The following is a 23,235-nucleotide window of genomic DNA, read 5'->3' as shown; positions in this document are numbered from 1 at the left end:
TGATAATAGAGATGAATACAGTTAGTAATAGAGCTGATGTAATTAGCAAAAGAGCTGAGTCAATGACAAGCATATGCAGAATTGACCGAATGCCTTCCTCCTCAACTTAATACACTCAGCTAAAAATGTAAAGTGTTTGAAGTCTAGTGTTATCCACACCTTCTGACTAGTAATGATAATAGAGCTGACAGCTTTGGAAGGGATGGGTTTAAAGTAAGACTCCTTATGTGCCAGCTATAAAAAAAAATTTACTTTTTGGAATTTAAGGATTTCAGGGTAGCAAAATGTGTGTGTGTGGGTGTGTGTGTGTGAAAGAGAAGAGTATATCAAAGTTGCAAAATAAAAAGAAAAGCTCCTTTTACCATGCAGGCATAATAGAACAGCTAATTTCTTTTGGGGGAGTGAGTGAGGAATGTTCTGTCCACTTCTCACTTTCAAGAGACTGTTGAGCAGGAGAGAGAGTGCCTGGAACCTTCCTGCTGGAATATGCCCGAGGGAACCTATAACAACAAAGGCTCTGTATTGGACCAGCTGCCACCTTGGTCCAGCTGTTTTACAATTGGCCCTGACTCTAGGACTAAATTGATCACAGGTCCCCTGGGGGTAGTGGTAGCCTTTGGATTGTGGGGCCATGAGTGAAATTAGGGACAGGGACAGTGTTGTGGCCTAAACTGGAGCCCCCGGGGGTCACATCCTGGGGAAGGACATGGAGATCATGTTCTTCCCTCTGACCAGAGTGGGGTGGGGGTAGGATAAATAGGCTTTTCCAGCTTCACCAAGTGTCCACTTCTGAGTTATGCCTGATGGAGTTGTATAGAAATTTGAGGTATTAGGGGCAAGATGAGTGGTTGGAATAAATGCACTGAAGAAGAGGGCTCTCTAAGAGTTCAGAGGAGGGTGGGGTCCCTAAGCATATGTTTGGCTAGAGGTTTCATCAACTAGGTTCATTTTAAGATGCCTTGGCAGTTACTGTTGTGAAGTCTGGCATGTTGGGGCACCTGGGTGGCTCAGACGGTTAAGTGTCCAACTCTGGATTTCAGCTCAGGTAAGGATCTCAGGGGCTTATGAGATGTAGCACCACAGCATGGAGCCTGTTTAAGATTCTCCCTCTCCCTCTGCTCCTCCTCCCCCCTAAAATAAAATTGAGGAATTTATTCCTGACTCCTAGGCAATAGGGGAGCCATCAAGGTACATTAAGTTTGGGAATCAGTTATCTGGTACACAGATAAAAATGCCACAGGCTTTATGAGATCCTAGCATGGTAGATGGAAGTTTACAGAGGTGAGATTTTCAAAGCAGTAGGGTAGAGAGTGTTGTTACTGTTAAAGCCTGGTGGTTTCTGTGTTAACTCTGGAGTCAGGCTCTATCTACCACTCTCTGCTTGTATTCTCGAGCAAGTAACTATCTATGCTTCCATCTCTTCATCTGTAAAAAGATAATAATAGCTACCCCATAATGTTGTGATCAGGATAAGTGACCTTAAAGCATACCTAGAAAAACATTTGTTATTATTCAACTTTTTCTGGGTCTGACGAAGCTTGAGTAAAAGAACCTCAGGGGAGAGAGCCGTATGCTTCATTTAAGCTTCCTGTTTGCCCTGTGGGGAAACCTAGAAATAGAATTGTTGATCATCTTTTTTTTTTTTTAAGATTTATTTATTCAGAGAGAGCGAGAGAGGCAGAGACACGGGCAGAGGGAAAAGCTGGCTCCCCACAAGGAGCCCGATGTGGGACTCGATCTCGGATCCTGGGATCAACACCCTGAGCCGAAGGCAGACGCTCAACCAGTGAGCCACTCAGGGAGGAATCCCGAGAATTGCTGATCATCTTAACCCAGAGATAAATATTACCATTTTGATATATGTCATTCTTGCTAATATGGCTTAAAAGAAGGTATGGACATTTCTGGATTGCCTGAGTGGCTCAGTCAGTTAAGTGTCCAACACTTTATCTCATGGTTGTGAGATGGATTGTGAGACAGAGCCCCGTGTTGGGCCCTGTGCTCAGCTTGGGATCTGCTTGAGCTTCTCCCTCTCCCTCTACCCACCCCCACAACCACTCACAAATGCGTGTTCTCTCTCAAGAAAAAGAAAAAGGGGGCAGCCCCAGTGGCCCAGCGGTTTAGACTCTGGCCCGGGGTGTGATCCTGGAGATCCGGGATCGAGTCCCACGTTGGGCTTCCTGCATGGAGCCTGCTTCTCCCTCTGCCCGTGTCTCTGCCTCTCTCGCTCTCTCTGAATAAATAAATCTTAAAAAAAAAAAAAAAAAAAAAAAAAAAAAAAAAAAAAAAAACAAGAAAAAAGAAGTAGAAAAAGGTATTCTTTCATTTCCCAACAACTAAGTTCATATTGTAAATAACTTGTATTTTGTTCTTTTTTATTGGGTGTTGTTACTTAATATGAATTGTAATTAAATGTGTAATTTATCTTAAGATATTTTAAGGATGTGAAGGAAATTTGCAATATCATTAAGTCCTAAGTAACTACATAAACACACCCCAGTTTGGCATAGGAAAAAAAACACAGTAGTATTCTCTGACATCCAGGCACATTCAGGTACACTTCTATAAGGTTTAATTAGCAAGGAATACTTGTACCTATTTTTCTTCCTTTACACAGATAGACTAGAATACTATGTATATAACTCCTTGCTTACTTTTTTGCATAGTGATGTATTTTGGAGATAATTCCATGGGTGCAGAGCATCTCGTTCTTTTTCATGGTTGCCCAGTAATCTTTGTTTTTTAACATTTTAAAAAAGATTCTTCTTTCTTTATTTATTTCATGAGAGACGGAGAGGCAGACACAGGCAGAAGGAGAGGCAGGCTCCATGCAGGGAGCCCTGTGTGGTACTCAATTCCGGGATCATGCCCTACGCGAAGGCAGACGCCCAACCCCTGAGCCACCCAGTGGTCCCTTACATTATCACTCTTCTTAATTATTTATCCAGTCATATTAATGGACATTTGGTTTACTTCTCATCACAAATATGGTGTCATAAATCATCTGTATTTTCAAGGAAATGCCTCGTTCTTACCTGGATGGCTTGAACATAGATCTGTCCTAAAGCTTGCGAAGGTTCTTGTTTACTGGAGAAAGGATGCCCTCTTTTTTTCCTGAGAAGAAATGGAGGTTATAGCTTTTCCTGAGATCACATTGGGTCAGTGGTGAAAAGTAAGATTATAGAGTTCTGGGCCACAGCAGGTCAAATCTAGAGTTCTGTGTTGTTGTTTTTAATAAGATTTTATTTCTGAGAGACACAGAGAGGCAGAGACATAGGCATAGGGAGAAGTAGGCTCCATGCAGGGAGCCTGATGTGGACTTGATCCGAGATCCTGGGATCACACCGAGCCAAAGGCAGATGCTCCACCGCTGAGCCACCCAGGCGTCCCAGATCTAGAGTTCTGTTTTTTTTTTTTTTTAAGCTTTTAAAATTTGTATTTATTTGAGAGAGAGTGAGTGAGCGAGAGAACACAGGGAGGGGCAGAGGGAGAGGGAGAAGCTGACTCTGTTGAGCAGGGAGCCTAATGCAGAGCTCCATCATCCTAGGATTCGGAGATCGTGTGACCTGAGCTGAAGGCATATGTTTAACAGACTGAGCCACCCAGGTGCCCCTGGAGTTCTTTTTTGTCAAAAGTGTGTGGCGAGATGGTGGCTTAGGGAAACCCATGGAAAGATTCCTTAGGGTTAACCCCTTTGGAAGCTTACTGGGGATTTGCATTTTCCCCCTTCCTTTTTTTTTTTTTTTTTAATTTTTATTTACTTAGGATAGTCACACACACACAGAGAGAGAGGCAGAGACACAGGCAGAGAGAGAAGCAGGCTCCATGCACCGGGAGCCCGACGTGGGATTCGATCCTGAGTCTCCAGGATCGCACCCTGGGCCAAAGGCAGGCGCCAAACCGCTGCGCCACCCAGGGATCCCTTCCCCCTTCCTTTTTAATGAGTTTATTTGAGTTTGTTTTCTACCACATTCTCCTGGATAGTTACTTCTGGATAGTTACTTCTGGAGGACCACCTGGTTTATAGACCTCGGAAAGACATGGAAAGATGCTTCTGGACACTTAATACTCACTGTGTTGAGGCCCTGAGAGGTAATAACTAGCTTTTGGGGTTTGGGGAACCGTAATTTCCCTCTGGCTTTCCCTTTGTGGCTGCTGCCTGACCATGGATGGCTTTGGAATGCAACCCTGGATTCAATTTTGACAGTTTGAGGAAGGAAACTAGAATATCCTATTCCATCTTGGTAGGGTTTACTCAAGGAGGAAGGAAGGCATTAACTGAAGAAAATCTGTAGCTCTCAGCTCTTAACTCCTTAAAATGCTGTTTTATCTTCAATAGATAAACTAAATTCTTTTATCAATTGTTTGTCATGAATCTGTAGGTGGAGCAAGTCTTTCATCCTACTTGTTATTGGAGGCAGGATCTCCAAGGTGGCTCCCTCATCTGGCCTGGGTTCTAACCCCTTTATGTGGCCTGGGCTCCTCACAGTGTGGCCACTGGTTCTGAGACTGTTCTGGGCACTCGAAAGCATTGGCTGTCCCTCTGCTGTTTCATAGTCTGACTTTCACATCTCACTGGGCAAGGCAGGTTCAGACTGGACACAAGCATAGTGGAAACAGACTCCATATGTTGGCGTGAAGAGCAGCAGCAAAGGTACAGATATGGGGTCGCTGCAGAGGTGGGGTGAGGCCAGAGCTCTCAGGCAGAGAGAACAGCAAGTATAATACACCTGTGTTAAAGGAACGCCAAGGATCCTGGATGGCCCTGCCAAACCTCATACGCAGAGTGGCCCCCGGGAGTGCAGTGGCCTCTGGGAGTGCCATGCAGCTTTGCTGAGCATCCCCGGGGGTCTGTCTGACTTGATGGAAAGCGCTCTCGCTCTCTCTTGCTCTCTGGAGCAGGGAAGGGCCCAGTCCCAAGCCTCCCGGCAGTCTGAAAAGTGGTGGCCTGTGCAGGAATGTCTGGGGACAGGGATTCTGCACAGGGCCTTGTGCCAGGATAAAGGTTGCTGCTCAGGGAAAGTGGTTTGGGGGACACCGCGGACAGGCCCTGCCTGAGAGGGGCAGTGGCCTCAGAGGGACCTCAGATCTACCAGGGGAGGGAAGTGGGGGATGCTGAGCAGCCTAGGCTGGCCTAGCAGGGGCTCAGTGCTGAGCAGGTGTCTTGATATTAACCTGTGGTATTGGCAGCACACAGTGCTAAGGATGCACGGCCAGAGGTTGGGGACACTGGCCATTTTTTAATTTCTTATTTTTTTAAAGATTTTATTTATTTATTCATGAGAGACAGAGAGAAAGAGGCAGAGACACAGGCAGAGGGCGAAGCAGGCTCCATGCAGGGAGCCTGACATGGGATTTGATCCAGGGACTCCAGGATCATGCCCTGGGCCGAAGGCAGGCGCCAAACCGCTGAGCCACCCAGGGATCCCCACACTGGCCCTTTCTAACAGCCTCATCCTGAGCAGTGCCTGCGGTTCCATCTCCACTTTGAAAGGTAGAGTGAGAAGGTATCTTGCTTTTCCCTTAACAGCGTTCTTTGTCTGGAACTTCCTCCCACCCATTTCTGTTACACTTTTAGGCTGAAGTCTCAGACTTCCCTTCTTTCAGGAAGTCCGCTGGGATTCTATGCTGGGCCCAGTGTTTCCTGGTTTTCTCCCCTCCGTAATGTAATAGCACGTGTTCCTCCTAGTGGACTGAAACCCCTTTGAGGACAAGGGTGCAGTGCTGAGCACCGTGTGCGTCCTGGTAATTCATGGTAAATGTGGAATGCAGGTGGGGGTAGAAAGAGGCTAGTGTGATTGGTCACATGTGGAGGGCAGAGTCTGGCCCCAGAGGCAAGCCCCATGGCCCCACACAAAATTGGAGACCTCCACAGGTCTGTTGTTGCCCAATACGCTTATTGCAATCTCCAATTCCAAGAGACTGGAATCTCTCACATTCTTTTCAGTGGGCCAACAAAAACAACAGCCCTGACCCAAAGGCCATTTGCGTGGCTGTTCAGCATTCCCAGTCCTGCCTTACAGATGTACTCCTAGAGTTCCAAGTAAGCTGCCCTGTTATGTACTGCCTGGCCCCCACAGGGGCAGGCTGCAGGCTGCCGTCCCTGTCCTGTGTAGGACTGCTGGTCCGTGTTTGCTTCCTGCACCTTTTCTCATGACTTGGAAACTACCAACTATGAGATAAGATGTACAATGCCCATTTTATGGGTAGGAATAGAGAGCTCAGTGAGCCAGCCTAACCTACAGAACTGCAGGAGGCAGGGCCACGTGGACATTTGAACCTAGGTTTTTGACTCCTCCATATGAAATGGCCCCCGTGTATGTGCCCAGCTCTCCTTCCACGTCCCCAAGGATATCTCTGCCTCTCTCTCTCTGTCTCATGAATTTAAAAAACAAAACTTAAACAGCACACTTGATATAAGGGTATTGTGGCCTCAGAGACTGATTCAGGAGACTCCAGCCTGAGTGCAGGCCAAGTAGAAGAGCCCTCTCTGAATAAAACAGAGGAAGCCCAACACCCAGGGAAGGAAGTGTTGGGAGACCAGGAGGCCCAGGCCCCTCACAGCTGACCATTAGGCAACAGGCTAGCCTGAGCCTCCCAGGTCAGTTTCTTATGGAGAGGGTAGTTTTAGTTAAGTGGGATTCATGTGGCTGAAGGAAAAACCCACATGGGCCAGAACTTCAAAACATGAATTTGAGGATCAGTTGCAGCCAGTTACAGTTGACCCTTGAACAACACAGATCTGAACTGCATGGGTCCATTTGATACGTTTTTTCCTCCCAATAAATATTGTACAGTACTATATTTTCCCTTATGATTCCCTTAATAACATTTTCTCTCCATCTTTGTTTTTTTCCATCTTTGTTGTAAAAACATAGTATAAATTTTTTTTTCAATTTTTATTTATTTATGATAGTCACAGCAAGAGAGAGAGAGAGAGAGAGAGAGAGAGAGAGAGAGAGAGAGAGAGAGAGGCAGAGACCTAGTAGGCAGAGGGAGAAGCAGGCTCCATGTACCGGGAGCCCGACGTGGGATTTGATCCCGGGTCTCCAGGATCGCGCCCTGGGCCAAAGGCAGGCACTAAACTGCTGCGCCACCCAGGGATCCCAAAAACATAGTATAATATGATACATATAAATATAAAATATGCGTTCATCAACTGTATGATCTGTAAGGCTGCTGGTGAACAGTAGGCTCTGTTGGTAGCTAAGCTTTTGAGGAGCCATAAGTGGTAGGTGGAATTTCAACTGCGGGAGGTCGGCACCCTTAAACTCCATGTTTTTCAAGGGTGACCTGTATTTAGAGTTCTCCTGCCTCATAGCTCACGTTTTCCTGGTACATAGGTGCTAGCCAGAATAGGAGGGACTTGCAAAAAAAAAAAACCCCAAAACCCAACAGCATAAGGTTTGATGAAGTTAGGAATTTCAGGACCAAGTAGAGACCAACTGAAGGGCTATTCTTTTCCCTTATGTTCCTCCTGAAGCTTTAGATGACATAACTGATACCCCTGATTGTTTTTTAAGATTTTACTTATTCATGAGAGACAGAGAGGCAGAGACATAGGCAGAGGGAGAAGCAGGTTCCCCACAGGAAGCCCGATGCGGGACTCCCAGAAGTCAGATGTTCAACCTCTGAGCCCCCCAGGCATCCCTGTTTTATTTACTTTTTTAAGATTTTATTTATTTGAGAGAGAGCAGGAACAGGGAGGGGCAGAGGGAGAAGAGAAGCAGATTCCCCGCTAAGCAAGGGCTCCATCCCTGGGCCCGGGGTTCAGGACTTGAGCCAAGGGCAGATACTTCACCCCTTGAGCCACCCAGGCACCCCCAGAGCACAGCTGTTTCAAATCCCGTGCACACTTGTGGGAAAGAGGGGTGAGTTCTGAGGGACGAGGGCTTCCGTTTCTGGCCCTGGTTTGGCAGCTGGCTCACTCCCTTGCACTTGTAGGCTTATCCCTATTTGTCCCCTGTGGTTCCAGCACACTCTGGGCAGTCTACACTGTGCCTCCTCACTTAAAACAGGAATCCAACTTTCTTCTTCCCTTTGGACCAGTTCCTGCTGGTTTGCCTAGGCTCTTTGTCTCACCCTTTCAAGAGCTTCTTTTCTGTTCTCCACACCCTTCTTTTAAAGGCCTTGAAATGTTAATGTCTCAGTCTGAAATGTCTGCTTGTCTTGTTTAACTAGCTTTCCTGTCCCTGCCCTACCTGTGCCCTGCCAGACTCCAGAGGTCACTGATAGGAGATCTCCAAGGGGAGACCTGCCCCCGGAACTGCAAGGATGGCAGAAACTGCCCCCGGCTGCTGTTCTGGTGGCTACCAGCCTGGGTGGCTGGAGGGGAGGCTCTTTACAGTTGGTCTCCTGGCTTGGCCTGGCTCTGGCTAGCCAGTGCCCCTGTGGCATTTGTCTATGGGACCTGTTTTCCTATTGTTGGAAAGGAAGGAATGGGCGACTTAAATTAATTGCCTCACAAGCTGCTAACATGTAAAAGTTTTTTTTTAAAGACTTTATTTTATCGGGATCCCTGGGTGGCGCAGCGGTTTGGCGCCTGCCTTTGGCTCAGGGCGTGATCCTAGAGACCTGGGATCGAATCCCACATCGGGCTCCTGGTGCATGGAGCCTGCTTCTCCCTCTGCCTGTGTCTCTGCCTCTCTCTCTCTCTCTCTGTGACTATCATAAATAAAAAAAAAAAAAATTTAAAGACTTTATTTTATCAATTCATTCATTTGAGACAGAGGCAGAGACACAGGCAGAGGGAGAAGCAGGCTTCCTTCCTGCTAGGAGCCCAAGGCAGAACTCCTCCCAGGACCCCAGGATCATGACCTGAGCCAAAGGCAGATGCTCAACCACTGAGCCACCCAGGTGTCCCATGTGAAGCGTTTAAAAAGTAAATCCAGGGCAGCCCAGGTGGCTCATCTGTTTAGCGCCATCGTCAGCCCAGGGCCTGATCCTGGAGATCCGGGATCGAGTCCCACGTCAGACTCCCTGCATGGAGCCTGCTTCTCTCTCTCTCTCTCTCTCATAAATAAATAAGTAAAAATTAAAAAAAAAATAAAAAGGAAATCCATTCCTGACACAACTCAGGTCTTCTCGTGTGCCCTCCCCCTCTGCTGTGGCACTAGAGAACTGTCTTAAGCCCCCTTTTGCTCTCCTGCTTTTACTCAGAGGAAGCTGTTGAGAAAGGTTCCTGTGGTGTGCTGGTGGGGGAAGGAGGAGGTGCCATGAATACTGTCTGGCTGTTTTTCATATTGAATGCCTGTCTTTTTTTTTTTTTTTTCTTTCTTTTTTAAGATTTATTTATTGGTCCATGAAAGAGACAGAGAGGGAGGCAGAGACACAGGCAGAGGGAGAAGCAGGGTCCATGCAGGAAGCCCCACGTGGGACTCGATCCTGGATCCCAGGATCACGCCTTAAGTGGAAGACAGATGCTCAACTGTTGAGCCACCGAGGCGTCCCTGAATGCCTGTCTTGTTGGGGACCTTGTGAAGAAGGGTGCTGCCAGGCATGTGCACCATAGCCTCCTGTTGGGGAGTGGGCACTTACTGGAAGGCAGAGAACTTACAGGCTGTCCACTGCTTTCTTGATTGGTCTCTTTCTCAGTTTGTTTTTTTTATTTTTTAAGATTTTATTTACCCATTTTTTAGGGGGGGAGGGGAAGAGGGAGGGGGAGAACCTTAAGCAGATGCCCCATGGAAGGCAGAGCCTGGAACACAGGGCTTGATCCTACATTTTGGAGAGCATGACTTGAGCCAAAACCAAGAGACTGGGCTACCCAATACCTGGCTGCAAACAAGTCCAGATTAAAACAATTTCTACAGCAATTAAATACTTGGTTGAGGGACTCCTGGATGGCTCAGGGGTTGTGTCTCTGAGAGATGCCTGTGTCTCTGAGAGATACGCAGAAAGAGAGAGGCAGAGACCTAGGCAGAGGGAGAAGCAGGCTCCACGCAGGAAGCCCGATGTGGGACTCGATCCTGGGACTCCAGGATCATGCCCTGAGCCGAAGGCAGACGCTCAACCCCTGAGCCATCCAGGAGTCCCCAAAAATAAAATCTTTAAAAAATATAAATACTTGGTTGACGTCTGGATTTGGAGGCATTGCTTATTAGGGAACTGCTCTTAAAATTGTCAGTGGATGTGACCTCGAACCTTGGGCCATTAGGAAAGCTAGAGTTGGACCTTTTTTACCCAGGTCGGAGTAATAAATGTAGGAGTCCAGCTACTCAGGAATATAAAACTTGCTGGAATGGGAAAAGAAAGTGTTCATTTTGTTTTGTTGGGTGGAGAAAATATGGCTAGTAATATTTAAAAACCCTTTTTGTTATTACCCGAGTCTTTGTTTCGACTGTCCCTCACTGGGACACTTTTCTCCAGGTGATGAGTGCGCTTTCTTGCTTAAAATTCACCTGTCCATGTGATCTGAGCCACAGAGGCAATTGAAACCCCTTTTGCTAGTTTAGGGAGTGAAAAGGTTTCAGGTGCACAATGTTGCCCGCTGTTTAAGAGGTGAGGACTGAGTTACATGGCCACCTACGGAGTCTGGCCATTTTATTAAGTCAGCCCGCAGCACCACCTACTCTGGTCCAGAACACAACAGATTAAAACTCTGCCTTTTGTGACCTTGGAGGCAACAGGAAAGCTGTGCATCTATGTCAAAATCTATCTTTTCATGTCTGGTTTAAAAATCTGTAATTTACGTGGGCAATGATCTCAGTGTTGGAACAAATCTCTTTTATTTGCTGCTGGAAGCTGCCTGGGCCACTCATTAGTACATCAGAGGTCAGATGCATGCCGGGGCGGCAGCTGGGACACTGATGATTTCATACGGCTTTGTATGAGTGCCGATGGCCTGTGGCGCTGTAAATCGGGCTCAGAGTTCTAATTTTTTCAAAACCTCACGGGAGTTAGTCCAACACTTGCTTCTTGTGAGATAGAACTTAAGATAATATTTATAGTGGAGGGCAAAGGAAAAATAATAACTAATGGGAACATTGTGGAAAGAATGATAGTAACCTATTAAAGTAAATTATGTGGGGCTGTCAGAGCAACTCATTCATGAGCTCCATGAGTATCTGTCAGGTCCGTAGCCAGGATGAGTGCCTCACCACTGAGTCAGGGCTCCAAATCCCCCCACATCATGGCCACACTAGGTCATTGGTGGGAGGGTTTCTCCCCTCACTTTTTTTTGAGGCATAATTTACATAAAATAAACATAATTGTACATTTTGAATTTTGACAATTATATACTTCTGTAACACCCCTTTTGTCAGCTTCTCTTGATATTTTCACCTTAGTTTTGCCTTCGTTGTAAGTGAAATCATGCAGTATATTTTAATTTTTTAAACAATAGTTTTTATTAAAGTCTTAGAAATATTCGCATTTTATAACTTAATAAAAACTGAAATTCTCTGTATCATACTTTAATACCTAGTTTGTCCCTTTAAAAAAAAGATTTTTTTTTTATATTTTAAGTTGTTATTTTAATTCCACTTAACATAAAGTGTTTATTTTCAAGTGTACAATGCAGTGATTCAACACTTCCATACATGACTTGGTGCTCATCACAGCAAGTGCACTCCTTAAATAGTATATTTTTTTATTTTGGCTTTTTCCAGCAATTATAATCCTTTCAAATAAATGAGTCTGAAAAATTGTGCAGATATTACCATAGTCTGTTTCTCTGATATGGAAGTTTTGTTTCGGCTTTTGAAGTGGAACAATTTTTAAGTAACTCCAGTTTTATTTAAGTCAACAAGTTTATTAAAAACTGTTTGGTAGGCAGTAGTCCAAAGCACAAGTCTCGGGGCACCTGGGTGGCTCAGCGCCCAACTCTTGATTTCAGCTCAGGTCATGATCTTAGGGTTTGTTAGGTCTGTGCTGGGCATGGAGCTTGCTTAAGATACTCTCCTTCTCCCTCTACCCTTCCCCTCGTCTAAAAAAAATAAAAATACAATTCTGGCATGTTCTTGGCATGTTCTCCCCACCCCCACCCCCCTTCATACTTGGATAGAGAGCACTTGTGGGGCCTGGAGGGGCAGAGGGAGAGGAAGGAGAAGCTGATTCTTTAATGAGCGGGGAGCCTGACGCCTGGCTCAATTCCAAGACTTTAGGATCATGATCGAACCAAAGGCAGATGCTTCACTGGCTGAGCCACCCAGGCACCCCACAGTTCTGGCATGTTCTAAAATGTCCCTTGGTGTCATGTAATATAACTTGATCTATTGAAGGAGCCCCCAAGCACAAGTGGGTCACTTGCAAGTGACAAGAATATACTCCTTGACTGTGGGCCTTTGTTAAAGCCTTCAGGGAGTATGAGAGGAACTCCAGGCCATGGGCGTAAACTCTGCTGGTCTTGGTGTGGCTATGGTCAGCAGGGAATGTGCCTTAGGCTGCATAGGTTGGGCAAAGATAACAAGGCTCCAGCCTGAAAACCAGAGTCTGACCAGGAGACTAATGAATAAATAGTCCAGTAATCAAGGGAGCTCTCACAGGTTGGGTTCCCTAGGGGCAGACGCTGGAGAAGGAGTTTATCAGCAGCTGTGAGAGGCAGGAGGAAGCAAGATGGAAGCAGGCCTACCAAGGGCGGGACTGTCATGCCCTCACTGCCACCTGTGCCACCTGCTGCAAAGCCTGACTGGAATAGGAGGGATAGAGAGCTGTTAGTATAGGGAGGATGTTTCAGGTAACAGAAACCGTTTGAAAGAGGCTTAGCTGCTCACCCCCAGAGTTGCTATGTATATTGTCTCACACATAGTGTTTTGTGACATCATGATTAATACCTTAAAAAAATTAGAGGTGTGGAGACACGTGGGTGGCTCAGTAGTAGAGTGTCTGCCTTAGGCCCAGGGTGTGATCCTGGGGTCCTGGGATGGAGTCCCATGTTGGGCTCCCCACAGGGAGCCTGCTTCTCCCTCTGCCTGTGTCTCTGCTTTCTCGGTCTCTCATGAATAAATAAATAAAATCTTTTAAAAAAATAAATAAAATTAGGGACACCTGGCTGGCTCAGTCAATGGAGCATGCGACTCTTGATCTCGAGATTGTGTTTGAGCCCCACATTGGTGGTAGAGATTATTTAAATCTTTTCTAAAAAGAGAGGGGAAAAAACTAAATGTGTCTTTTTGTGACTTCAAAGGTTCTGAGAACTGCGGACTGTAGCTCAGTGTGGGAGGTATGGACCTTATGCAGGCTGGTTTTCCTCCAAATCCCTGTGCCTCCTTCCCACCTCAGCTCTGCCCTGAGAGCTCACCTGGAGGGTTTGCCCAGCCCTGTCAAAACCACAGCTCTCTGAGTAGGGTCCAAAACGTGGCCTGTATCATCATTTTTTGCCTCTGACAGCCCCCCCCCCCCCTTTAAAGATTTTATTTATTTATTCATGAGAGTCCGAGGGAGAGAGAGAGAGGGAGGGAGAGAGGCAGAGAAGCAGGCTCCACGCAGGGAGCCCGACACACAGGGAGCCCGACGTGGGACTCGATCCCGGGTCTCCAGGATCACACCCCAGGCTGCAGGCGGTGCCAAACCGCTGAGCCACCCGGGCTGCCCCTGACAGGCCCTTTCTTGTCACGTTTACTGCTGTACCCTCAGCTTTAAATAAGAGGTGGCCGTCATAAGAATTTGTGAACGTATTTTGTCTGTGACTGACAAAACTGGAAGGCGTTGTGTGCTGTGCTGCCCAGGGTGTCATTGTTCTCTGGGGTTTCCATCGTTGAGAACCCTTGATAGAGGAGGGGTTTTCTTCCAGGATGAACTCAAAAAGTCCCTTTCATACTTTTTAATCTAACATTTCTGGGGACCATAAATTGAGGTTTTGTTTGTTTGTTTTAATCTGCAGGTGGGACGCCTGGGTGGCTTAGCGGTTAAGCATCTGCCTTCGACTCAGGGCATGATCCTGGAGTCCCAGGATCGAGTTCCGCGTCGGGTTCCTTGTATGGAGACTGTTTCTCCCTCTTTCTAGGTCTCTGCCTCTCTCATGAATAAATAAAATATTTTTTAAAAAACCCCCATCTGCACGTAAGCCCAGCCAAATTCAAGCACTCAATTTGAAAGCAGAATTACTCATCTAATTTTCTTTTTATTCGGTTTTTACCTTTATTTTCATTTTAAAGATTTTATTTATTTATTGATGAGAAACACACAGAGGCAGAGACCTAGGCAGAGGGAGAAGCAGGCTCCCTGCGAGGGACTCTATCCCAATCCTGGATCCTGGGACCTCGCCCCGAGCCAAAGGCAGACGCTCAACCACTGAGCCTCCTAAGTGTCCCTGGTTTTTAGCTTTAAAAGGGTAATGGTTCTGTTTTTGTATATATCAGTATCAAAAGCTGTGTGCTCAGGGAGTGTCCTTCTAGGGAGAAGGAATGGTATATGTGAGGGCTCTGAGACCAGGGAATAATGTGGCAGCGTTGTTAGGATAGAAAATGGGGACCTGTATACCTGGCTCTGGGGCTTTGGAACCTGGTTCTCACCAGCAGGAAAGCAGGTGATGGGAGGGGGTTGGGAAGGATCTATTAAAGGGTTGGGTAACCTTGTGAGCTGGGCCCTGTTTGGTGGTAGTTTGCTGGTGTTGGAAAGAGAGGGTTCAGTGTCCATTGGAAGTGTGAAGTTTTCTCAAAAAAAAAATAGGGAAGGGAGGGGCCCCTGGCTGGGCTCAGAGGAGCATGCAACTTTTGACCTCAGGATTGTGAGTTCTAGCCCCACCTTGAAGATAAGTTTGGCTTTAAAAGGCGGGTTGGGGACAGAACATCAATATATGGCTTTTGGAGGGTAGCACAGAAACCTCAAGTGAAAAGCACATGGCTTTTCAGGGTCTTCAAAGTAATGTGTCTCTGTTGGCACCAAACCCCAGCCTGAAGCTGTTAGAGTTTAATGACATTCCTCTCTGTTTTTAACCCTTCTTTATAAAATTTGTCCTATCCATGCCAAGCCTAAAATTTTGGTCTGGAGCTGAGTAGGTTCCTGTGACCTCAGTTTGGGCTGTTCTTGGACACTCCACTCCACCACCAGGTAGTTCTGACTCTTTCTTAGTTTAGCTTAGGAATGAATCTTGCTCAACTACTGGCCAGATAGGCAGTCCAAATCCAGATAGACAATACCCTAAGTCCTTGCATTCAGATGTTCCTCGACATGTAAGATTTCTGATTTTAGACAGTTAATATTGTGTACGTATATTAAGTAACAATGCCACAAAATAATGAATATTAGTGTTTCTCATGTGAAGTGCATGAACTCTCACACTAAATGCTATAGGTAAAAGTCATAAATCATTTTCATGCCTGTTTGGGTTTTGCTGCCAAATAGCTTATATAAACACTGGGTTTCCAGAGCCTGTTGATTTGGGAATTGCAGAAAGGGCATTGTGGGTTTGCATATGGATCCCCAATGTTTGCTTCACATGGTGTTCGAACAATATTCTCTGGGACTGATAAGTGTTGTTTTTATTCTTTTTTTTAAAGATTTTATTTATTTATTCATGAGAATACACAGAGAGGAGAGAGAGAGAGGCAGAGACCCAAGCAGAGGGAGAAGCAGGCTCCATGCAGGGAGCCTGACGTGGAACTCTATCCTGGAACTCTATCCCGGGTCTCCAGGATCACGCCCTGGGCTGAAGGCGGTGCCAAACCGCTGAGCCACCCTGGCTGCCCTGTTGTTTTTATTCTTAACACCTCTTTCCATGTACATTGCCTCAGACCCTTTCTGCTATCCACCTCCAAAGACACCCCCAACTAGCAGCCCCACTGTCCCCATGCCTTTGTGTTTGGGAACCATCTCCTTACCAACCACTGAGGATACAAAACACAAGGCTTGCTTTATTGCTGCTCCTCTGAGCTGGTTCTTTTTAGTCTCAGTGTCCACTGAAGCCTTCTAGCCAAGCAGAAATGGACTTTAACTCCCAATCCCAACATTGACCATCTCATCTGGTGTCCCCCTGCTGGCTTTTTGTGTATGTTTGATCCTGTCAGGAACAGAAACTGGGCCTTGACAACCTTTTTTCACCTGTGTGGAGGTTGATGAGATTTAAAGTTAGTAAGTTCGAAAATCTTTGTTATTCACCCTCGCAAGTATATTTTTCTTCTCATACTTCAAGTGATGTAGCAATCTTATATATATTGCCAAATTGGAATAGAGGTGTATAAAGAACAAGGGTAATGCAACATAGCATTGCTTGTGATTTTTTTTTTTTTAAAACCAGGAAATGGCTTTAAAAGTCTTAGCAGGTACGAATTAAATAAGTTGTGGTACATCCACAGGCAACATACCATGCAGCCATTTATAAAACAGGCAGCTTGACCCAGAACATTCTCCAAGTAAATATAGTTAAGTGAAAAAGGCTGACAAAATATATTCCTATTTGTGTCTTTTTAAAAATTTACATATGGGCAGCCTGGGTGGCTCAGTGGTTTATCACCTGCGTTCAGCCCAGGGTATGATCTGGAGTCCCGGGATCGAGTCCCACGTCGGGCTCCCTGCATGGAGCCTGCTTCTCTCTGCCTGTGTCTCTGCCTCTCTCTCTGTGTGTGTCTCTCATGAATAAATAAAAAATTTTTAAAAATTTACATATGCATAGAATGTAACATATTTTTAGATGGTTACATAAAAAAGAAACAAGTGAGAAATTGGGAGATTTTAAAAACTATTTGTAAAAAAAAAAAACTTTGTACTTACATCGTTTTGCACTAAAAATGCATATGTGTTCCCTAGTATTTTTTTTTTTAAGATTTTATTTTTATGTCATTTCTACACCAATGTGGGGCTAGAACTCCTAATCCCGAGATCAAGAGTTGCATGCCCTACCAATTGAGCCAGCCAGGCACCCTCCTAAAACATTTTTTTTTATTTTTTATTTATTTATGATAGTCATCACACACACACACACACACACACACACACACACACACACACACACACAGGCGCAGAGACACAGGCAGAGGGAGAAGCAGGCTCCATGCACCGGGAGCCCGACGTGGGATTCGATCCCGGGTCTCCAGGATCGCGCCCTGGGCCAAAGGCAGGCGCCAATCTGCTGCGCCACCCAGGGATCCCCTAAAACATTTTTTTAAATGCTTCAGCACACGCCCCGCCCCGGCCACATTAACTCATCCTCAGCTATGATTCTGCCGATTTGAGGTGGTGGTAGTGATTGTGCGTGCAGCTGGTAGAGATTCTTTCGTTCCCCTCTTCTCCATGGCCCCCAGGTCACAGCTCTGTATCAGCACGTGGCCAGAGATGCAGGGGGGACTCCAGATTTGAACTTGGTTTTGGAGCATTGGCATTCTGTATATTTTCCCTAAATCATGTAAAAGCTGGTTTTGAGGTTATTGAATAGGCTTAGTTTCAGACTGGCTCGACTCTACTCCTTGAAGTTGGTTTAATTTTTTTTTTTTTTTTAATAGCATGCAGGGTGGCTTATGCAGGTAAGGCTTTTGGTTGTCACCCGCCATCCTCCAATTCATTTCTGTAGTGGGAGGCTTAGAACCCCCTTTGCGTGCGTGGTGACCTCCTTTTGTTCAGGCCTGAGTTTGTGGGAGGCCATATGTCCCCAGTTGTTTTAAGGGATGTGAAAGAAATCTCCAATGTAAATGTACAGCAGTTGATACATTTCGGTTTGTTGGGGCATTTCGATGAGGAGTAGCCCCTCCATCCTTTCAGTTTACATTCTTTAGTGATGTGGTTAGTTGTATTTTAAACTGGAAGCTCATTCTTTCAGATGCACGGTGCTCTAATAGGAGTCCCCTGGGTGTGTGTGTGTTTTCTTTGTTTCATCTCAGGTAGTATAAAAAGTAGATTCCAGAAACACATACACAGTCTTGTTCATTAATAAAGCACTTTATTTAGATCCTGGCTAAGGTAAACCTGCCTGCTTGGTATTTTTATTTATTTATTTTTTCTTTAACCTCCCTCCTTCCTCTCCTGCTGGGCCCACATTCCTAGGTCTTTGTCTCTGCCTGGTATTTTAGAAATTATGGGAGAGGAAGGCAGTGGGTGGGGCTTTCTGAAAGCTGGGGGCAGGGAAGAGGGTGGTCACTTGGAAGGTCAGAGGTCAGCCTGCTCCTTTCAGCTGGGGCAGCCAGATTGTCGCCAAGCAAAGGAGGAGGGGGGGATGGAGGGGGGCGTGTTGTGCATCTGCCTGGGAAGCCCCAAACAGGCAGCTCCAGGCCCTGGAATTCCTGCCGCCAGAGGACCACTCCTTCCCCAGCTTTCCGGAGCTGCAGTTCATGGCCTCTGCCACATTTCTAGCCCTTTGGAGGACGTGGGTTCCAGTTTTTTCATTTAAAATAATCTTCCAGGGATCCCTGGGTGGTGCAGCAGTTTAGCGCCTGCCTTTGGCCCAGGGTGCAATCCTGGAGACCCGGGATAGAATCCCACGGTGCATGGAGCCTGCTTCTCCATCTGCCTATGTCTCTGCCTCTCTCTCTCTCTCTCTCTCTCTCTCTCTCTCTGTGTGTGACTATCATAAATAAATCAAAATTAAAAAAAAAAAATCTTCCAGGATGCCTGGGTGGCTCAGCGTATGAGCATCTGCCTTTGGCTCAGGATGTGATCCCAGAGTTCTGGGATCCTGGACTTCTGGGATCCCGGAGTTCTGGGATCCCGGAGTTCTGGGATCGAGTTCCCGCACGGGAAGCCTGTGTGTGTCTCATGAATAAATAATCTTTAATAAATAAACAAATAATCTTCCAGCTATTTCAGAGAGAATTGCACCCACGTGCACCCTTACCTATTATCTGTGTTATCACAGGCTCTAAAATTGTGGGTTTTTGACCTTAGAAATTGCACGTAGATGATGTGGAGTTTCTAAGTAGAACTTGAAATCTTCCCAAAGGTTTATGCCAGCTTTAGCTAGACGGTGTATAAAAATTGGCCATATTTTCAGTTTTAGGGCCTTTTTATTTAAAAAGTTCATCGTTTATTCATTATAAGCACTACTGGGACTATGCTGTTTTACTCACCCATAGCTTTTTATTATCAACTATGTGGGTGTCCCCTAGCACCTCTGTGATGACCCTGTTGTCCTCCTGGAACTGCAGAGTACTGGCACCTCCAAAATTACAGTGTGATAATGTTGTAAGTGTTCTAGGCACTTAGAGCTGCATCAATCCTCTGTGAAGTGATGCCAGGCAGGATTGCATCCAGAGGACCCCACTGCCCACTTTGGAGATATCTGGGCTCTCAGGGATAGGTATTGAGAGTGGCCCAGTGCCAGGGGCTGTGGGTACCCTGTTGCTACCTGTTATGACCAGGATTTCTTTTCTGGCTACTTCCTCTGCAGAATGCTTTAAAACTTAACTATTTGCAAGGTATCTCCTATGTACAACATCATCCAGGCTCTGGATTATAAAAACCTAAAACCTGGAAAAATTACCGTTGTCCCTTGTAGTTACACAATTGGTGCCTGGCTTCCTTGCTTAGCCTAGGATTATTTTAAAGCCTTTTGGTTTCTGGTGTTGGGTTCCTGAGAATAGGGTTCCTGGGATTTTATGGATGAAAGTGGTCTCCTGAGGCACCTAGCCAGAACCCTTGTGTTTCATATATGAGACAAACTCAGTCAGGTGATTGGATAGATGGCTTCGTGGCCAGATGGTGCCAAGCTGGGGCTAACAGCCTCAGGTTCTTCCCACTCACTGTATAAGTGAGAGTGGTTATGCTTGCACAGATGGAAGCATGAGGTTGAGTTGTTGAAACGGGAGCAGGGGTTGCTTTAGCACCACATTATGAAAAGAGACTAAGAATTTCTCCTAAGTTTTTCCAGTTTAGCATTGAAAGTTAGCTTGAGAATTTTAGCTTTATCAGATTAGAAAGATTAGATCATCTCTAAAAGGTGAACCTATTTTAAAATGCTATTGGTCATGGGGCCCCTGGGTGGCTCAGTTGGTTAAGCATACGACTCTTGATTTCAGCTCAGGTCATGATCTCAGGGTCATGGGATCTAGCCCAGCAGCAGGCCGGATCTGGGCTGAGTGTGGAGCTTGCCTAAGATCCTCTCCCTCCCCCAAACACTATTGGTCTTGAAGGCAAATTACCATCCCCAAATTTCAGTCTCCCAAGGTTCCTGGGGAAGCACTGCATTGGACAAAGGGTCCGAGTCCAGTCACAAACCTGGTCCCATTTCCCTCCTATAAAACAGGGTCCATAAAACTTTTCCATATCAGAACCATTTCTTAGAAATAGGAACATCATATCCTAAATCTTCCCCCTATTTGTGAATCCAAAAGTTCCAGAGAATTAGACTAACCCATGCAGGATCACTTTGAATGCCCTGAACCCTGAGTGGAGTAGGCCTGCTTCCCTGACTGAGCTCTGAGTTTCTTCTTTTTTCTTCTTTTTTTTTTTTTAAGATTTTATTTATTTATTAATGAGAGACCCAGAGAGAGAGAGAGGCAGAGACACAGGCAGAGGGAGAAGCAGGCTCCCTGAAAGGACCCCCATGTGGGACTCGATCCCGTGACTCCAGGATCAGGCCCTGGGCCGAAGGCAGGCACCCAACCCCTGAGCCACCCAGGTGTCCCTGAGTTTATTTTCTAGTGGACACGCTCTCTTCCAATGTGTTGGTTAGTTAATAAGATAATGTAAATGGGGAGCACCTGGGTCACTCAGCTGGTTGGACGTCTGTCTCTTGGTTTGGGCTCACGTTGTGATCTCACTTCGTTGCGGCTCTGCTCAATGAGGAATCTGCTTGAGATTCTCTCCCCACTCATTTATTTGAGCTAGCATATGCTTTCAAATAAATAAATCTTTAAAATAACCTGAAGAGAAGAGATGCAACATTCTCACTTCTACCCAGGGCCCTTTCTGTGTGGGTCTTCCTGTTGGAAACATTGGAGCCCTCCTTCCCCATCTCTGTGTCCTGTAACACTGTCTGCTCCTGGGCCAGGGTGAGCTCCTCTACTGTGCGACATGGAATCACCTTGCCTCAAGTCTCCCATACAGGACTTATTCCACCTTACTGAGTTAAGGTGCTTAGTGCTCTGGTGAAGAGCTGGTGTCAGGCATATCTTGGAACCAGCTCTCCACAAGGCTTATGTTGGCCCCCCACTTCTGCCCTTGCTTGCTGTGTGGCCCTAAGACGACATGACCTCTTGTCTTCCTCTGGGGATTAAGCATATTCTGTATAGGAAAACTGCCCCTTGGACACCGCTTCTCTGCCTGTTGCATGTTGGTTGGCTTTTGCTCACACCCAGGTATACCAGCAGCAAATTTAAGCCCTGCTCTTGAAAGCAGTCCAGCAAACATTTACAGAGAGTGGTGCTAAGTGCTCTGCTCTGGAGGGATGCAACCAGACTGGCACAGTTTCTGTGCCAAGGAGCTTTCACTCTTAAGAGCTTCTCATTTATCAGCAGGTGGAGGTTGTGCCAACCCTTCTGCCTCCCAGCATGCTGGGCCCCAGGAAATACAGAACATCACATAAAGCGGTCTGTCAGCATGGGCTGCCTCTCAGGGTCAACTCCTTGGAACGACTTGGCAGGAAGAAGAAAGACAAGAAGCTGGCTGACCTTACCACTAGCTTTTTGCCTTCTTTCCAGAAGCTTAAGCCTGTAGCTTGAGTGCCTGGGAGAACCATGGTTTGCACTTTGCACTAATCTCCTTGATTGGAGGGTGGCTGCACGCTGTGGTGTGAGGGTGATTAATACTGGCTCCTAACCTCCTTTCACAGAATCAGACACGGGTGGCAAGACAGATTTTTCTGGTGTATTCTTTCATTTGGGCCACCAATCTCAGACCAGGGAAATATAACCTTAAAACTTTTCTAGGTAATTAATGGGAGATATAGGGAAAATCTCTTATGCCAGGAGAATTGTTTTGTTTCCTCTTTGCCTTTGGAGTGTCTCAGTTATAGGTCTGAACGAAACTGGAGTGGATAGAGGAATTGGTTATTTTTTTCTTTGATTTTTGGGGCAGAGGGGGTGGGAAGGAGGGCATGCTGTGCTCACATTGAAGTGCTCCCTATTTCTGTAGGGGTGTGTTTGTTAAATTGGAAGCAGTTGGCTGAGGCTCTGGAATCCACAGAGCACCCCCATGGCTGCCCCCCCCCCCACTAGTCCCAAATCTCTGATTAATAATGCCTGTCTCCTCTCTGGTCCGCAGGTGCTGCACCTGTACTGTGACACTTGTTCAGTGCCCATCTGTCGTGAGTGCACAATGGGCCGGCATGGGGGCCACAGCTTCATCTACCTCCAGGAGGCGCTGCAGGACTCGCGGGCACTTACCATCCAGCTGCTGGCTGACGCACAGCAGGGCCGCCAGGCAATCCAGGTCAGTGTTTCTCTGCCTTTCATCTGCTTTCCTTGTTCTTTCTTGCACATAAAACCTTTCCCACTCCCTTTCAGATGGCATGTGTAGATTACTGGGCAGGTTCCAGTGTGTGGGGGCCATGGAACAATGAACCAATGAGCTCATGTGACATCCACCCAGCAGTAATCCCTTGGGGGCAGGTGGAGGGTTTGCGAAGATGAGAGGGGTGTGGCTGAAGGTGACTAGCCAGTCAGGGCTTGTTGTGGACACTGAGGCTGGGCCCCCACCACGCCATCAGCCTGCTTCTCCTCCAGACCTCTCCCCAAGAGAGGTGGGCATCAGCATACCTCAGCCGGGACTGCAGGAAGACTGGCTACTTAATGCTTTCAAGAGAGATATCTCTGCTGCTCAGATTTATTTATTTATAGGTGAGCAATCAGTGAGCAACAGAAGTTTATCTCAAATTCTTTCTAAGTAATAAAGCCACCACCTGGTAACTGAGACCTTGTGTTTCTGTTGAGTCCCCATCCGTTTTGGGTTAGGTGTAACTTTGGGACATAGCAGAGTTCTTTTACAGTTAAGTGATGGCATGACTAAATTCATTTACAATCTTCTTGTCTGGTCCAGGTGACAGGGTTTTAGGAAAAGAAAAAAAATCATGGGATGTGTTTTTGTCTCCTAGGATAAAGCTTGAAAGCCAGGAAACATTGCTAATCGTTAGAGGAAAAATTGAATGGGAAACTGCTAATGACATTCTGAAGAGTATTTGAATATGTGAATTGTTTTTAAAAAAAATAAGATTTTTTTTTTTTTTTTTGAAATGGTGAAAAATGGATCCTGTGTTCTATTGAAGGGGCGGATGAATGGTTTTGGGTGTTAGCAAGTTTCTCAGCAACTATCACATTCCTATGCATGATAGTGAAGTAGTCTTTCTGAAGAGTCAGACCATCAGATATTTAAGTCATATAATTAGAGATTTGAGAATCTGTTTCTGCAGTGACTAATTCTGGCATATTCTTA

At 46.1% G+C, this 23,235-nt stretch overlaps 1 protein-coding gene across 1 annotated transcript in view; it reads left to right on the top strand.

The window, feature by feature from the left end:
* The window catches only part of TRIM71 (tripartite motif containing 71), a 71,682-nt gene that overhangs the window by 26,510 nt on the left and 21,937 nt on the right, over positions 1-23,235 (top strand). The window contains exon 2 of the mRNA XM_025461413.3: positions 22,069-22,236. Within this exon, the coding sequence (XP_025317198.1) occupies positions 22,069-22,236 (168 nt within the window). The remainder of the gene's footprint in view (positions 1-22,068; positions 22,237-23,235) is intronic.

This window comes from Canis lupus, chromosome 23, assembly GCF_003254725.2.
Source record: "Canis lupus dingo isolate Sandy chromosome 23, ASM325472v2, whole genome shotgun sequence".
Lineage (NCBI taxonomy): Eukaryota > Metazoa > Chordata > Mammalia > Carnivora > Canidae > Canis > Canis lupus.
Note: the sequence above shows the minus strand (reverse complement) of the source record. Positions and strands in the feature narration are given on the sequence as shown.